Raw genomic sequence first — 19,207 nt, forward strand, 5'->3', positions numbered from 1 at the left:
CTGACCTCTGATTAGAAGCTACATTCTTAGAGGTGAAAGAACACCATAGTTCCCTTTTCTTAAAAATTCCCATGGCAAAACAAGGAAACCAAATCATGGGAAGCATCTGTTATTGATTTGTCAGACCAATAAATGACTTTTAATCAGTCATCAGATACCCCTTCAGCTGAAGGAGAGATGCCTCTTACTTTCTTTCCTAAACTCTGATCGACCAATCAATAAAACTAAAACTTCCAGAGTGTTGAGGATGTTCTTTAGAAGTGATCGATTTCTGCACCAGACAACATCACCTTGGGTGAATTAAAGACAGACGTGCCGAATCTATCAGACTAGTACCACCACCTGGAATATAAAAGGAGGATTTCCCTTGTATTCTCTTGTCAGCAAACTGAGGAATACAAAAGGAGGATTTTCCTTGTATCCTCTTCTCAGGAATTTGAGGAATACAAAGGAGGATTTTCCTTGTATCATTTTGTCAGCAAACCGAGGAATATGAAATGAGGATTGTTCATATACGAAACAAACCTTCGGTCTTAACATTAGGATAATACTAGTGCCAAGCTGGAAACCAGTAGAATTAATAAAAAAAAGTGAGATCCAGGGACTATTGGCATCTGTACCAGGTCACGGGGTATGGCAATCAGTGGTATTGATATCAGACAACACCACAGTAGTAGCTTACATAAACAAGCAGGGAGGCCTAGTATCTCGACAGTTACACCTGATGACAGTTCAACTTCATCAGTGGGCTGTAGAGAACTTAGTAGACATCAGAGCCAGATATATTCCAGAAAAAAGAAACATAATTGCTGACAAATTGAGCCGCAGGGACCAGATTCTAGGAAAGGAGTGGTCCTTGCATCAGGAAGTGGTGGACAGATTGTTCATCTTGTGGAAAAGGCCGATCATAGACCTATTCACAACCAGGTACAACAAAAAGTTGGAAGTGCATTGTTCAGTAGTCCCGGACGCAGAGGCAGTAGCAGAAGATGCGCTACAACACCCATGGATGTGTACGCATTTCCTCCATGTAATACAGTCTCAGAACATCAAGATGACTCTGGTAGCCCCATTGTGGCCAAAGGCAGAATGGTTTCCGGACCTGTTGGTACTCCTAATAGATGCGCCGAGAGAGTTACCTCCATGGAACAACCTACTATGTCAACCACACGTGGAGAGGTACCACCAGTCGGTGCAGTCCCTATCACTTCACGGGTGGAGACTGTCCAGTATCTCCTGCGAGCGAGAGGCTTTTCTCAGAAAGCAGCAACACAGATGGCAGGAAATATGAGATGGTTATCAGCAGCTGTCTACCAAGGAAAATGGTCCGCATATTGTGATTGGTGTCGTAGAGGGAACTTGTCTCCACTCAGAACCACTATTCAACAGTTAGCAGACTTTCTGATATATACTATCTCAGGACAGAGAGACGTATGTCTGTATCTGCTGTAAAGGGATACAGGGCTGCTCTAGCTTCAGTTCTGCGGACGGAAGGCGTGGACATTTCTTCTTCATGGGAGATGGCTATTTTAATGAAGAGTTTTGAGCAATCCTGTTCCCTAAGGAACTAAAAGCCCCAGATTGGGATTTGACCATGGTACTGAGTAGCCTTACAAAACCCCCATACGAGCCATTGAGACAGTCCACAGATAGAAGCTTAACCCTGAAGGCAGTTTTCCTATTGGCTCTAGCCTCAACCAAAAGGGTGGGGGAGCTGCATGGTCTGTCATATATGGCAAAGCGTTCGGAGGTTGGAAGTCTATGGTTTTCGAGTTTGTCCCAGAATTCGTTGCCAAAACTCAAAACCCATCAGTAGTGGATGGCAGATTCGACTCCTTTTCCATACCTTCTCTGGGAAAATTTGTGGACAATGATCCTGAAGAAATGCTGCTATGCCCTGTCAGAGTACTAAGAGTGTACTTAAGAAGAACGCGGCATCTCAGGCCAGGATGCCAAAGGCTTTTTGTAAGTACAGGACAGTACAAGAAGGAAGTGTCTAGGAACACAATATCGTTTTGGCTGAGAGAAACGATCAGGAATGCATACATGACAAGAGACAGATGGTCAAATACCCTGGAGAGAGCTAGAGCTCATGACATCAGGGGCTTGAGTGCTTCTTTGGCATTCAAGAAAAATATGTCTGTGGAGAGGATTTTGAAAGCTGGTATTTGGTGATGCCAAACAACTTTCACTTCCTTTTATTTAAAAGATGTTGCCCATAGATCCTTGGACACTTTTTCCTTGGGTCCAGTGGTGGCTGCCCAACAAGTGGTATACCAGCTCATCTGGTACCCCTGGCGGGTCAGTTAGTGTCTAGTCTAAGATGAAGGTACGAAAGTAGAATGAATGAGATGACTGGTCTTCCTTCTTTACTACTTTTCTAACTACTCCTGTACCTATGGGCAGTAAGAGGGAGAGTACCATCATGAGCTGGAACGGACTAGATGCAGGTGAGGGTTACAGCCATACTGTAAAGATAATCTAGAGTATAGGATACTTATTAGTAGCAACACACTCCTCTCAATAATAGGAGGAGTGGGGTGATAATAGATCCAGGTACAGGGACAGGAGTGGATTACAAGAATGGATAGCTCTCCAACTTCCGTAATGCAATAAGCCATGGCATTGTATGAAACACCCAGAGAGGGAAACCAATAGATTCTCATATATCTTTGGTTCAAAGGTTAATAGTCTATTGTCTTAGAATACATCTATTCAGAAATGGATAAAGGTGGCAAACTCCTAGTCGGTTATAGAGACTTACCTCCCACCAATAAGTAAGTCTATCCTAATGTTAAGACCGAAGGTTTGTTTTGTATATAAACAAATTACAAATTTTTAACCAATTTGTATTTTTCATAACTAACAAACCTGAGTTCTAACAGATAAGGCCCACCTCGAACCACCCCTTTAACAGTCTAAACTGGGTTGGAAGAGTAACTGATAGGTTACAGGACGCCGAGGGCATTCTGGGAACTATAATACCCCATGACCTGATACAGATGCCAATAGTCCCTGGATCTCACAAGTTTTTTTATTAATTCTACCGGTTTCCAACTTGGCCTAGTATTATCCTAATGTTAAGACCTCAGGTTTGTTAATTATGAAAAATACCATTTGGTTAAAAATTTGTCATTTTTCCTTGTATACTCTTTTCAGAAACAGGAATACATACAAAAGGAGGATTTTCTTGTCAGCAAACTGGGGAATACAAAAGAATGATTTTCCTTGTATTCCCTTGTCAGGAAGCTGAGGAATACGAGGAGGATTTTCCTTGTATACTCTTGTCAGAAATTTGAGGAATACTAAAGGAGGATTTTCCTTTATACTCTTCAGAAACTGAGGAAAACAAAAGGTGGATTTTCCTTGTATCCTCTTGTCAGAAAGCTGAGGAATACAAAAGGAGGACTTTCCTTATATCCTCTTGTCAGGAAGCTGAGGAATACAAAAGGAGGATTTTCCCTGTATCCTCTTGTCAGAAAGCCAGACGTTTACGTCTTCTAAGACTTTGTTGCTGACTAGGCGAGAACCATCTTAGGTAATCTCAAATAGTCCAAGGGACTGCCCATTCTAAATGATTGCAGCTTTAATAGAGCCGCAAGAGAAAAGAAATCCAGATAAGCCTCCAAAAAATACATTAGAAGTATTGAAAAAGCTGTGTTTGGCTTATTCTGTCCTACTTCCTTTTCGTCCGTAGAAGGTTGCATCCTCATCGTCGACTCCAATGTTGTCTTCGTTAGAGGGGGTTTCTTTAGTAAAACTCTAATATTCTTCATTTGTTGCTAGATTGGTTCCATAGAAGGGTCCACTTCCATCCATCGTTGAAGGTATCTGAAAGGTATGTCTTTTATTGGGTGCCCAGAAGCAAGGCGCATGGGCACTTCTGGGTGCAAGGGCATGAAGGAGCTCCTGAGTGCTCTTGTGAGTAGTGGAAAATTGGTGCCAATGGGCACTCGGGCACTTCAGGGCATGAAGGCACTCTTGTGAGTAGCGGGAAGATGGCGCCAATGGGCACTCAGGTGCTACTGGGCGCTCGTGTGAGTAGCGTGAAGATGGTGCCAATGGGCGCTTGGAAGCTACTAGGCAATCAGGTGCTACTGAGCGTTTGTGTAAATAGTAAGAAAGGTGGCGCTAATGGGTGCTCGGGCATTTCTGGGTGCCTCAATACCGACATTCTTCGTCTAGGCACAAAATATTGATGATCCTGATAATCTTGATCGGGAGACAGGCTTCCGGGACTGTCCCAAAAACTGCAGGAAGGCTGAGGGTCCCTCTCAGGTTCCTTATGCCTTTTAAAAGGTGGTGGAGAGTGCTCCACTGAAGAGGGGTGTCTCTTCAATGGGCGTGACTCCCTTGAATAACGCCAGTGGTGCACGAATCTGGGATAGGTGTTCCTGTGCTTGATGAAAGACGGTGAATGTTAGAGACATCTCTCAAAGACTTTGTCGCAACCTGGGAATGCATAGGTTCAACTGAGGGGGCGACAACCCGTGGGGAGACCCCGTCAACCTCCCTTGGGCCTCCAGTATACCTCCTTCCTGATTTAGGGGAGTCTGGCAGTGACCTATGCCTAGGAACATCGGTGGGTCGGGCAGCCACTGCCTCCACAATCACCACTTTCACTTTTGTTCACTTATCCATTAAGAATCATGGTACTTACCATCAACACAAATTTTTTATCGATCCTATTATCCAGACTGGCAAAGCGGTCGGACTCCGACGATCGTGATTTAGGTGAAGGAGAAGCAGGAGGACTCATGATACATGAAATATCTGAAATTGGAAAGGTAATAACAGACACTTCCGTGCTTACCTCTTTAGATCTCCCCTGCAAGAAGCACAAATAGTATGCACATCACAAGAAGCTTTGGTTAATCTAATATTGCAGCCTTTGCTGCAATACCTAAAACGTAATAATGAGTTAAACAAAGAAGCAATTTTTTAAAAATCAAGTAAAGCAAAACAAAAGTCAGGGAACTGATTACGGAACTGCCAAACTAACTACTGATCAGTAATTCTCAATGAGAGAAAAGCTGGCTGTTACACAAATTACCCAAGAATTAAACAACTAATAAAAAATTTAATTAAACCACAACAAATTCAATCTAAAATATTAACGAAAAAAGCGGCTCAATGGCCAAATACTTCACTGCAGTGAAGTAACAAGATCAAAACCAATGGAAAAACAAGATACTCTCCTATAACGTGTTAGTTCTAGGACGGCAGAAACAAAATTGAGGTATTTTCATGTAGTCGTTCCTCTTCCCCCCAGTGAGTGGAGGGAGCCTATCCACCAATGATACTGAAGGAAGTTTTAATCGCAATTTTAGAAATTCAAGCTGCCGTCGAAGTAGAAACTACAGCTATATAATTAATGGGTAAGTTACACTAGCAAAACTAAAAACAAAATTTAGTTTTGCTGACATATAGTGAAAAGTAGGATAAGATAAACATGAAAAATACAGTGACAAAATTGGCATTAATGTAAATGCAAATAAATCTGAATGCATGCCCATATAAAAAAAACATAATGGAAAATAATTTGCTATTTTCTGCTTTCCTAATGACAATTAATTATAGCAACAGAAAATAGAATATGTAAATAGCAAGGCTTAATTTAAAGATTATACAAAATACTGTATGCATTAAATGAATTTGAAAACTACTAGTATACTAGTTTTGTTTTATGCTACTAGAATTATGGAAAATAACATCTATATTGTGGTAAATTTCTTGACTGCTTAGAGACTGCTGATGGGTAAGTTTCTAGGAAGTCAATAGGTTACTGTGCAAACGTATTTCAGTGTAGCATCGTTAAAAAAATATTCCAAAACTTTGGATATGTTAATATTAGGATCTGCAGAAGTACAGATTGATTTATAGGATAGACTCAAGTTCTTAGAAGCAGATTTAGCTTGACAGGTATTCATGAAACTTGGTGGTTAACATAGGAGTGGGGTGGAAATCTTGTACAGTGGACCCCCCGTATTCGCGTTCTCCAGATTCGTGGACTCACACATTCGCGGATTTCTCTGGGGAACATTTCCCTGCATTATTCGCAGAAAATTTGCGCATTCGCGGTATTTTTCTATGATAAATATCCACAAATTTCTGGTTTTTTTTATGAATTTCATCATAAAATGCACTTTTTGTGATAAAACTATTAAAAAAACCAAGTATGAACATTTTTAGTGGGTTTTTCTTGAGTTTTAACTAACAAAATAGGCTGTTTTTAGCATTTTCATAGAGGCTCCAAACACTCGCGGGTTCCAACTTTTCACGGGGGGGTCTGGTACGCATCCCCCGCGAATACGGGGGGACCACTGTATTTCACAATGTGCAAAATGTACTTTAAATTGTATAAGATCATTTGGTGGATATCCACAGTTTTAGTATATTTAAATGTAATACTTACAACATCAGTAATGCAAAAACTGCCAATGTCCCCAGTATTTGATAAGTGAGTGCCACAGCAAGGTTCCATGGATAATATTTGAGACATTTCCCTTCCACCTGAGTTCAAGTTTGCATTCAAGCTTGTAGTTATGACATGTACATTATCTGGATATACTTCACCAGGAAGGAATACTACCCCAGGTTCTTGCAGCAACTTTGTTATTGGTAAAGTCTTTCTGGATATAGGACACTTTTCATTGGCCCACATCTGAAATGTTGATGGCATAAATTTAACATTAACTTAACACAGATTATTCTGCTGCTTTATTTTTTCATATCATTTACTAATCATTTGTACATCTATTTTTAAGGACTTACCTTCACAATTTTCTCAACCTTTTCAATGTTTTCATAATCCATGGTTTGATACGTCCGGACTCCTAAGCTTAAATGGTCATGGGTAACGTGTGATGATCTTTGGCTAGATACACCTACAAATAAACCAAGTAAACTAATCTTCAATAAAATCTGGAATGTCTCCAGATATACCTACAGCCATCCACATCTCTAATCACCAGTGCTTCCAAAGATTATAAGCTTTTACAGAATAAATAATTTGCACAATAAACAAAAATATTAAACTAATCGCATCTTAACTTGAGAGGAATATTTCTTACCGGTTACTGCTCTGACAGCACTGTTAAGGAGGTGCGTTGCTGTGTGGTGCTGCATACACCCAAGTCTGAAGTCTGGATCAACTGAAGCCATTAATTTTTTTCCAATACACAATTCTCCACATTCTAAGGTGCCCCAGTGAATTATAATATGGCCAAGTTTTTCAACATATCTCACATTCACTCGAACATCTCCACTCACTAATTCTCCTTTATCCCCTTCTTGACCTCCTGCTTCATAGTAAAAATTTGTAGAATCCAGGATAACGCCAATAATTTCCTTGTCATGAACTGAATGAGTTAGCTTTCCATCCCTTATAAATGATATTACAGTAGTTTCCAATGGCATAAATGAATAGCTCCCATTTATAATTTTATATAAGTACTTAGCACTGTCATCTGTAGGTGGCAAGTTTTCAAAAATTGACTCACTGAGCACTGAGGCACTGCTGTACAGTTTACTAGCTTCCCACTTCTGTTGTTCAGAAACTTTTCTCTGTATCTTGGTAGTTTCCAGCGTCACCAGAATACTTTCCAAGTCAATATTAAGGTTATACAAACTTGCCAGTTCCTCAACAGTATCTATATTTACACCATAAGCTTCAATAAGTTTCAAAGCAATGTCCTCGGGAAATTTTGAATTGCTGTCTTTCAATTCCTCAATCAAAGGAATTACATCCTTTAAACCATTCAACAGTCCAGGACTAATAACATCCGAGAAAACTTTTAGTGAATGATTCTGCAAAAGCATACTACTCCACTCTCTGGAAACAAAATTTACTAAAATGTTTATTCTATAATCTCAAGTTTCAATGTAATTGTATCAAACTTCTTATTCTTCTTAGGGTAATCCCTAATCAGGTTGAAGCCAGAAAGGGCATCTGTCCTTAAAACATCTGCCAGAAAACAATTATGGAATGAGCTATTAATGACAGAAACAGCTGGAAAAGGTTCACTGAAAAAAGCAACCCCAACTGTGGATTAACCTGAGAAGAAAAAGATCTCAAACCAATTAACTCAGAACCATAAAACACTAATACTAATACTAATATATATATATATATATATATATATATATATATATATATATATATATATATAGATATATCTATATATATATATATATATATTATATATATATATTATAATATATATATATATATATGGAAAATAGTTTCTATGTAAAAGCATGCATTTAATCATATACATACAAAAAGAGATTTTTGTAGAATGTAAATCTGCTTAATACCTTTTGGATATGTTTTTATCATAATCTGTTTCCTCAAACAGACCAGCAGCCTGTTATTTGACATCCAGTTTTTTTAATTTTTAAACTACCTTCACTAACTATGTATTGGCATCGATAACTGGGGACTGCCTGTAGTTACTTAAACACTAATTGTGAAATAAAATTGTACAGTATAACTTACTTTGATATTTTATGCAAAGTTTCTTGAAAATGTTCCTCTTCTTGCTGAAAAATTACTTGAACTCTTTCTAGTTGACTCCAAAGCTCAGGATAAGTATCTCCTAAGCTTTCGGCCACAATATTTGTTAAATCAGCTAAGTTATTGTGATGAACCAAACCAAATGTGTCTCTGCTAATACGGATGGCTCGCCTCATAACACGACGAAGTTTGTAGCTGAAATATAATGTTAAACTCGGCTTACTCCTTTTGAATATAAAAAAATCTAACTACAGTGAAAGCTCATTTTAACGGACTAAAGGCGCGGGGGGGGGTCATCCGTTAACACCGCTTGTCCGTTGAAGTGAAGCACTTTTTTTTCGTGCCTAAGTGATGTTAATCGGTAGGCTAAGTCTTTGTGAATACTTATCAGTGAAAAATACAGCAAACAGGCGAATTTTCCACAAAAAATGGGTATACATCTACAGTCCATAGAAAAATCTGCGAATCGTGAGTCCGCAAACAGCGGGAGTCAACAGTTAACTTTTACCAGAATGCCAACCTACTTCTGATTTAATGTCTTCAATATTTGTGAAGTAGAAGTTGATATACATATAACCTAGGACACAAAAATCAAACATTAGGACTCCTTCCTATCTTAATGTACAATGTAGGAAAGAAATCTTTAAAACTGCAATACATATTAGCTAAAAACATAAATGATAGCCAGAAATTCAATACCTGTCCTCTGGGAAAAGGCCATCAGCAAGGGCAACTGTAGTCATCCTCAAATGATCTGCTAAGACCCTGTAAGCTGTGTCTAAACAAAGCCCATCTTCACTAAAGTGCCCTCCATATGCTGCTTTGCCACTCATCTGTTGAAAATATTCCACAATGAGTAAACTTCATTAGAAGTTGCAATTGGTCCCACGGTATTAACAATTAACAGTATGCAGTGTAAAGTAATATTACCTTTTGAATCTTCTCAAATATTGGAAGAAAAAGATCAGTGTCATAATTTGATGTTTTACTATTCAAAACAGCAGTAATTCTCTCTAGGCCCATTCCAGTATCAACATGATGAGTACTTAGAGGTTGCAAGGTACCATCTTTTAACCTGTAAAAAAAATATAGCTTACAATATAGGTAGGAAACAGAAAACAAGTAAAGATCAAATAAGCAAAGTTATTTCTGTGCAAGTGAAAAATAAAATAAACTTCATCCCAACCTTTCATATTGCATAAAAACTATATTCCATAGCTCAATCATGTCTTCAACACCAAGATTGACTCTATCTTGTGCGCTGGTACCACCAAGTCGATCATAGTGAATTTCAGTGCAGGGCCCACAAGGTCCATGTATGCCCATCTCCCAAAAATTGTCTTTCATCCCAAAAGGTAAGATTCGATTTTCATGTACACTGAAAAATAAAATAAATATTAGCCAGTGTGCAATACAAGAGTCTAAAGGTCAATATAGTATACAAGATACTGTTGGCAATTTTTTATATTTCTAGTTTCAGTATATACTTTGTACTTGCGTCTTCTAAAAGCATTATTTATAAGAGTATAGCAATACAATTTTACATAAAAAAAATCATCTACAATTCTGCATGTTTTGTATGAAGTGGCCACACTTCTCCCTTTGAATGAAGGAGGAGAATAGAATATTAGGAGAAAGGCAAAGCACTGGGATCTATGAGGTGATTCAACGCTAAAACAGAGATTAACAGTAAAAAGGTCTGAAAGGTGTAACAGGAGGAAAAACCTTGCATTCGCACTATGAATCTACTGTAAAGAGAGGGTAGAGGGTAAGATGAAAGAAAGAGAGTATGAATGGAGGTACGTATGTACAATTAAAGAAAATAAAGGGGTTGCAGCTATGGGTTGAAGGGATACTGCAAAAACTTTAATAATACATACAGTGCACCGCATGAGGTACTACCCTCCTAATGGAGAACAAAGGAGGAGGAGGTGGGATATCTGCCTACAGTAATGTTGCACATTCTACAAAACATAAAATTTATATAAAAAAAATACTGACATTTTGTATGAAATAAAACATTTCATCACTTACTAAAGAATATCTGAAATAGGAAGGTGAATAATGAAAGAAGTAGCACTCAATTACTATGAAACCATCAGAAATTAAGTTTTCTGTACATGAATTAAATTTTGTCATCAATACCTGTATTATGAGGAATTTCCCTCATAAATCATTTGTTTTGTTTTATGTGTGGCAATAAAAATACTTGTGTTTACTTCTTCATAAGTGAGTGTTACTATTTGAGAATCATTTCCTGCTGTTTTATGTGAAAGGTTTCAATAAATTTATTTCATCAATTTCATTTTTATCACTTACTAAGTATTATCTTACGCTAAACCAATATATATTGTATTGAGGGTGTGAACATTCAGTTTGATCTATTTCTTGCAATTATCACCTCTAACATGGTGCTTATGATTCTTTGTAAGCTTGTTTGCAAGCTTATGTAAGAAGACTTGTAATGATTATGAAAATTTACCAAAGTTGGCAACAAACTGTTGTAGTTTTAGATTAAGAATACATAGGATATAGTAGTCTTCCTCTTTCCCACCATTATCCGTACATTAGGGGTCGGTTGCCTGATGCGCCTTCTCCACTGACTGAAGCACCAGTGAATTAGGTAGAAAAGTTAACACTCACATATCGAAGCATATATTGACTAGAAAAGTATAGGAGGCGCTCTTCATGAATGTAGATAACTACTTACTGGAAGCAGCACTGAAGTCTCTGAATATAGATAGCTACTTACTGGAGAGTAGCATTGAAGTTTCCATGAATATAGGTAACCACTTACTGGAGGCAGCATTGAAGTCTCTTTGAATATAGATAACTACTTACTGGAGAGTAGCATTGAAGTTTCCATGAATATTACTGGAAAGTAGCATTGAAGTGTCCATGAATATAGATAACTACTTACTGGAGGCTGCACTGAAGTCTCCACAAATGTAGATAACTAAAGGTGGGCGCTGAAAGTCTTTGCACCCCTGAAGGCTGCGTAAAGACTTTCAGCGTCTTAAAGAATCCTCCATATCAGTCACGAAAATGCCTGAGAGAAAAAATGACTAATTGGCACCTTTTATTGTATTTCCACTGTGTCCTTGATTAAGGAAACAATAACTGATCAGTAGCTCATTAGCCGTGGTGTAAGTCGGTTTTTTTTGCTGGCACTCCTGTCAGGATTTGTTAGTCTCGTGGTGTTGCCCTTGTGTTGCCAATCCCTGTGCCTTTATGCGTAATGGTGGGTCGTTATACTTCTAGGGATGATCGTGTAAGGGTCATTCAGTGTTTTGAATTAGGGTTAAATACCGCTGAAATTGTGCGGCAGACGGATTTGAAGCGTCGAACAGTTCAGAACATTGTTGCGCGGTACAAGGCGTCAGGGAAGAAAGATGTACCTTTCCCTTCCCGCCAAGAAGTCTGGGAGGCCCCCGTTGCTGTCTGAACGATCTATTTCGCTACTGAGAAGGGAAGCAGAGCTTAATCCTTCACACAGCGCTCGTCAATTCAGGGAAGAAAACCCTGAAATTTTAGGAAAGTGTAAAGTACGTACTTTACAGACTTACTTGTCATGCAAGTTGGGATTCAAGAGTGTTGTGGCTCCTAAGAAGAGCAAGCTAACTGACGCCCATATTAAGAAACGAAAGTTTTTTTTTCATAGATTTGGTAAATGGGACGTTAATAACTGGAAAAGTGTTGTTCACTGACGAATCCACATTCCATTGCTCGGCAAGCACCTCAACGAAAGTTTGGCGAAGTCCCCGCCTTAACAAGTGCAGTGACAAACTTATTCGTCCTCGTGAAAAGTTTCCCAAAACTTTGATGGTATGGGGTTCTATGGGTTATGAGGGAGTTGGGGAATTGTGTATATTTGAAAATAATGAACGAGTGAACCAGCACATTTATTACGTTGTGCTAAAGAATGAAATATTTTAGAGGGGAGCTTTGAGAAGACAGGTGCTTCAATTCTTCAGCAAGACGGCGCACGGTGCCACACAACGCCATTGATTAGGAACTGGTTGCAGGATTGTGGTGTGGAGCTTTTAAGTGACTGGCCCCCTAATTCCCCTGATTTTAGTCCCATAGAAAATCTGTGGTCGATCATTAAAAAACGTTTGCAGAAGGTTGACTGCTCCAATATCGAGAAACTCAAAGCCGCCATCATCGCTGCTTGGAACAGTATCGAACCAGAGATCTGTCAGCACCTCATTGAAAGTGTTCCCCGACGGCTGAAGGCAGCTAAAGAGAACAAATTTGGTGCTACCAAATACTAGAAAGTCTAAGGTAAACTGACACACCATTTCAATATCTTTACTAAATTTTTGCATTCCTTTACAGGTCGAAGAAGGTGCGCGTGTGTATGCGTTTGCCTAAATTGCACTGGGGTGTAAAGACTTTCGGCGCCTACTTTACTTACTGAAGAGAAGCATTGAAGTTTCCATGAATGTAGATAACTACTTACTGGAGAGCAGCATTGAAGTCTCCATGAATGTAGATAACTCTTACTGGAGAGAAGGATTGAAGTCTCCCCAGTAAAAAGTTATCTACATTCATGGAGACTTCAATGCTGCCGCCAGTAAGTAGTTATCTACATTCGGGGAGACTTCAATGCTGCCTCCAGTAAGTAGTTATCTACATTCGTGGAGACTTCAATGCTGCCTCCAGTAAGTAGTTATCTACATTCATGAAAACTTCAATGCTTCTCTCCAGGAAGAAGTTATCCATATTCCTGGAGACTTCAATGCTGCTCTCCAGTAAGTAGTTATCTACATTCATGAAAACTTCAATGCTTCTCTCCAGGAAGAAGTTATCCATATTCCTGGAGACTTCAATGCTGCCTCCAGTAAGTAGTTATCTACATTCATGAAAACTTCAATGCTTCTCTCCAGGAAGAAGTTATCCATATTCTTGGAGACTTCAATGCTGCCTCCAGTAAGTAGTTATCTACATTCGGGGAGACTTCAATGCTGCCTCCAGTAAGTAGTTATCTACATTTGTGGAGACTTCAATGCTGCCTCCAGTAAGTAGTTATCTACATTCATGAAAACTTCAATGCTTCTCTCCAGGAAGAAGTTATCCATATTCCTGGAGACTTCAATGCTGCTCTCCAGTAAGTAGTTATCTACATTCATGGAAACTTCATTGCTTCTCTCCAGGAAGAAGTTATCCATATTCTTGGAGACTTCAATGCTGCCTCCAGTAAGTAGTTATCTACATTCGTGGAGACTTCAATGCTGCCTCCAGTAAGTAGTTATCTACATTCGTGGAGACTTCAATGCTGCCTCCAGTAAGTAGTTATCTACATTCATGGAAACTTCAATGCTTCTCTCCAGGAAGAAGTTATCCATATTCTTGGAGATCGTGGAGACTTCAATGCTGCCTCCAGTAAGTAGTTATCTACATTCGTGGAGACTTCAATGCTGCCTCCAGTAAGTAGTTATCTACATTCATGGAAACTTCAATGCTTCTCTTCAGTAAGTAGTTATCTACATTTGTGGAGACTTCAGTGCAGCCTCCAGTAAGTAGACTCTGTTTTTTTCCATCTGTCCATCCGCCTGTGGTGTTTTAGTATGGTAACACTGCGTCCCAGGCTTTATATAGTTATGCTATGTGTAAGTTTTAGGTAAATAAAAGGATATCTGGGTGTGCATTTGCAACTGAAAAGTGTTTTAATAATTTACTGTATGCAAATTACACCGTTAATATTCGAAATAGGATATTATTATAATTGCTGAATGTAAGCTGAATGTAACCATCTAAAGCCTGGGACGCAGTGTTACCATACTCAAACACCACAGGCAGATGGACAGATGGAAAAAACAGAGTATAGTTATCTACATTAATGGAGACTTCAATGCTGCCTCCAGTAAGTAGTTATCTATATTCATGAAGACTTCAATGCTGCCTCCAGTAAGTAGGTATCTACATTCATGAAGACTTCAATGCTGCCTCCAGTAAGTAGTTATCTACATTCATGGAGACTTCAATGCTGCCTCCAGTAAGTAGTTATCTACATTCATGAAGACTTCAATGCTGCCTCCAGTAAGTAGTTATCTACATTCATGAAGACTTCAATGCTGCCTCCAGTAAGTAGTTATCTACATTCATGGAGACTTGAATGCTGCCTCCAGTGAGTAGTTATCTACATTTGTGGAGACTTCAATGCTGCCTCCGGTAAGTAGTTACCTACATTCATGGAGACTTCAATGCTTCTCTCCAGTAAGAAGTTATCCATATTCCTGGAGACTTCAATGCTGCTCTCCAGTAAGTAGTTATCTACATTCATGGAGACTTCAATGCTGCCTCCAGTAAGTAGTTATCTACATTCATGGAGACTTCAATACTTCTCTTCAGTAAGAAGTTATCCATATTCCTGGAGACTTCAATGCTGCTCTCCAGTAAGTAGTTATCTACATTCATGGAGACTTCAATGCTGCCTCCAGTAAGTAGTTTTCTACATTCATGGAGACTTCAATACTTCTCTTCAGTAAGAAGTTATCCATATTCCTGGAGACTTCAATGCTGCTCTCCAGTAAGTAGTTATCTACATTCATGGAGACTTCAATGCTGCCTCCAGTAAGTAGTTATCTACATTCATGGAGACTTCAATGCTGCCTCCAGTAAGTAGTTATCTACAGCCATGGAGACTTCACTGCTTCTCTCCAGTAAGAAGTTATCCATATTCCTGGAGACTTAAATGCTGCTCTCCAATAAGTAGTTATCTACATTCATGGAGACTTCAATGCTGCCTCCAGTAAGTAGGTATCTACATTCATGAAGACTTCAGTGCTGCCTCCAGTAAGTAGTTATCTACATTCATGGAGACTTCAATGCTGCCTCCAGTAAGTAGTTATCTACATTCATGAAGACTTCAATGCTGCCTCCAGTAAGTAGTTATCTACATTCATGAAGACTTCAATGCTGCCTCCAGTAAGTAGTTATCTACATTCATGAAGACTTCAATGCTGCCTCCAGTAAGTAGTTATCTACATTCATGAAGACTTCAATGCTGCCTCCAGTAAATAGTTATCTACATTCATGGAGACTTGAATGCTGCCTCCAGTGAGTAGTTATCTACATTTGTGGAGACTTCAATGCTGCCTCCGGTAAGTAGTTACCTACATTCATGGAGACTTCAATGCTTCTCTCCAGTAAGAAGTTATCCATATTCCTGGAGACTTCAATGCTGCTCTCCAGTAAGTAGTTATCTACATTCATGGAGACTTCAATGCTGCCTCCAGTAAGTAGTTATCTACATTCATGGAGACTTCAATACTTCTCTTCAGTAAGAAGTTATCCATATTCCTGGAGACTTCAATGCTGCTCTCCAGTAAGTAGTTATCTACATTCATGGAGACTTCAATGCTGCCTCCAGTAAGTAGTTATCTACATTCATGGAGACTTCAATGCTGCCTCCAGTAAGTAGTTATCTACAGCCATGGAGACTTCACTGCTTCTCTCCAGTAAGAAGTTATCCATATTCCTGGAGATTTAAATGCTGCTCTCCAATAAGTAGTTATCTACATTCATGGAGACTTCAATGCTTTTCTCCAGTAAGTAGTTATCTATATTCATGGAGGCTTCAATGCTACTCTTCAGTAAGCAATTATCCATATTCCTGCATATCTTCCTCTTTCCAGTGATGCATTTTTTGGTAAATTGGCCCACCTCAAAGTTTACCCAATCTGATTAGCTGCATATCAATATATTTACCCATCCAATAAGGGTTAAGTAGTTGTCCATATTTCTGGAGACTTCAATGCTGCTTGCTCTTCAGTAAGTAGTTATCTATATACTGGAGACTTCAACACTGCAGAACAGTGTTTAGTCTCTATTAAAACACGTCAAATATATTGCGGCCTCAGATTAAATCATCAAGGACATAGAACCCGAGACCAAGTTAATAAGTCAATTGATGTACGTCCAGCTCAAGATGTAGGTCTAGGCCGAGGTCAGAAGAATCCAGCCTTTTAGTCTCGAGACCAATGATATGCATTATGTATATTGTGGCCTCGGCCTAAATTTTCGAGGGCAGAAGACAAAGAGACTATGTCAGTGTCAGTCATTGTATTCTGATGTCAGACATATGCCTAGGCTAAGGTCAGAAGACTCCAGCCTCGTGGTCTCTAGACCAGTGGATCCCAACCTATGGTCCACGGACCAGTGGTGGTCCATGGTGTATAATTTGCTGGTTTGCCAAATATCTTTACTTGTTACTTATCCTTTCTCAGACTCAAATAAGAAAAATTTGAATTCACTGCAATAGTTGTCAAATTTTAAGGGATTAGAATTTCTGTATAAAAGTAGTATAACATTACCTGCATTTTGGATTCATGCCCGTGGAGAATTTCCTGAACTAAGTGTCATTGCTTTGAAACTGTTAATGCCATTCTCTTCAACTTACCTGTGTGAAGCAGGGTTCTCGGTACTGGTTTCAATAAAGACTAAATATAGAAACAGACTGAATATAAAATTGTCACTTCGTCTTGCACTTAGTGACATTGAACCACGCCTTGAGAAACTTGTCTCAGCAAAGCTAACAAAGAAATCTCTCTAATTTAGCTACTCTGGTTAAGCTAGCTAATAAGTGTTTTTGATTGCCTTTATACTTAGTCCCTCCTGGATTTCTGAGGGTTAAATACACTCAAGAATCAGTTAATTATGAATTATAATAGTTTTGCACAAACATGAAATTATATAAAATTTGAATTTGAATGGTAAAATATGAAGCATGATTTGGATAAGTGTATCTTTTATTGCTTATATATGTAGGCCTATTTCTCATTTCATTTGTTAAATATGAAATATTACATTTTGGTGTATTGATGGTTCCTTGCAATACTATTGCATTTGATTTGGAATTTTTTTAATAAATTTACTTTTTATAATGTGAAACATATAATATACATTATAATTACTCACCATTCTCACATAGAAATTTGAATTGCTAAAAAAAATAAATAAAATATGTAGATGATATGTATATTTGTTATGCCTTTGGTTGTTTTTTATGATTATTTGGACTAATTAAATGCCAGTGTATGCCTGGATGTATGCACTGGTCCGCAGAATTTTTCGTACTCTCATGACTGGTCTGTGAAGTTGAAAAGGTTGGGAACAGCTGCTCTAGACCACCTTCAGTGTAGTGTGTGTATGTAAAATGTCTTTCACTTCACATATGAAGGTTTCTGTCAGAAAGCTTTATCTGCATACATATTTAATAGGTTGTAACGGATTTCTTTGCTTTGAAAAGAAAATTAAGCTTGGTGAAATGCCAGTCGAATTAAATTTACTCAGATAATTAAATAACAGGTTAATAATTTGTAGAAGCCTTTCGGCTACCACATCAAGGGCAACACTAAATCCTGTTAGACCTAAGTACTGCTGCTTTCTAATCATGAGGAGAATGAGTTAGGTGCTATGACCAAACCAAAACCCACTCCCAAAAAAATCAAGAACAAGAAACAAGATAATAAAATATTAAGGGTTGACCTTCAAACAAAGGCAAACAGAACTTATTAGACTGCAGTTCCAGAGCTTTGTAAAAGAGGGGAAATAATGGTCATGTGACTGCTGAAATATTAGTATTACTGATTTCCCCACACCATATCTTGTGAGGAGTGACTTGGGAGGTTGCAGGGCTACCTGAGGATGGAGGGAGGGTGGGGCGGAGAATAGGTAATAGGGGATGGGGGAAGCCGTTGGTTAAACGGACTGTCATTTAATTTCATCCTATCGAGAAGAAAAGCAAAAATTGACACTGATGCTCTAATCAGGGAAGGGTCAGGGTAATAGAAAGCTGCCATTACTGGAATAAGGAACAATGCTTGTTAAACATGAAAACGAATGAATAACAATTATAGTGGATGTAGCCAACTGAATTTATGTGTTCCCTTCAAGAGAAGTTTGGTGCTCATTTTCACACAAAAAACTAATCAAATTCAGTTTCAATTAAATTTTTATTAAAAATTAATAAAAACATTAATGGACAAGGATGCAAAAATAGCAAAAATGGATCTTGAAGTCATTGAACTGACAAATCCACGGGATCATAAATAGTCAACAAATTTGAGACTGAAGCGACAAGAAAGCCAGTCACGAATCCCACAAGACGAAAGGCCGAGATGAAAACTCATTTCCTTTTATCCACTCTTGGGTTGATATACGTATAAGGATCATCAGGGTGGTTAAAGTGTGTGGTTACTCGGATGACTCGAGTTCAATACCGGCCAGAGAAATTTCCATCTAGGCTACTCTGGTGAGAAGTGGCTCGAATAAAAAACAAGTATGAGTTACACACTGGATATATTAGTTCCTTTATACATCTGGTGGTCTATAATTTTTCCCCAAAGCCATCCAAATTGTAACCTGTCAAAGGCTATCATAATTGCCTTTATGAATAGGTCTTGGTATTTGCCGTTTATAATTTCATTACTTTATAAATAAATGGATTATGTAAATCCAAAGCGTATCCATTCAAATAAAGTTCTGAAATTGACACTAAATAATGATCTACTGTGAACAAAAGTAGGATTCCAGCAAATGCCTACAGCAGCCACACCTAAATGGAACAATGGCTGACGATTATGGTTAATAAGGACTGAATATGATTTTTACCATTGCTATTTTTATTGCTCTGTTACTATACTATTTTTGTATTTGTTTAACAGCAACGCATTTCACTGGTAA

General features: G+C 38.5%; 1 protein-coding gene across 2 annotated transcripts in view; it reads right to left on the reverse strand.

The window, feature by feature from the left end:
• LOC135206751 (alanine--tRNA ligase, mitochondrial-like) overlaps positions 1–19,207 on the reverse strand; it is a 55,440-nt gene that overhangs the window by 20,101 nt on the left and 16,132 nt on the right. For both annotated transcript variants that reach the window (XM_064238244.1, XM_064238245.1), the window contains exons 5-11: positions 9,705–9,896; positions 9,449–9,593; positions 9,218–9,351; positions 8,501–8,713; positions 7,074–7,834; positions 6,775–6,887; positions 6,416–6,664 (exon numbers count right to left, since the gene is read on the reverse strand). In XM_064238244.1, coding sequence (XP_064094314.1) covers positions 6,416–6,664; positions 6,775–6,887; positions 7,074–7,834; positions 8,501–8,713; positions 9,218–9,351; positions 9,449–9,593; positions 9,705–9,896 — 1,807 coding nt within the window. The remainder of the gene's footprint in view (positions 1–6,415; positions 6,665–6,774; positions 6,888–7,073; positions 7,835–8,500; positions 8,714–9,217; positions 9,352–9,448; positions 9,594–9,704; positions 9,897–19,207) is intronic.

Source organism: Macrobrachium nipponense, chromosome 31, assembly GCF_015104395.2.
Source record: "Macrobrachium nipponense isolate FS-2020 chromosome 31, ASM1510439v2, whole genome shotgun sequence".
NCBI lineage: Eukaryota > Metazoa > Arthropoda > Malacostraca > Decapoda > Palaemonidae > Macrobrachium > Macrobrachium nipponense.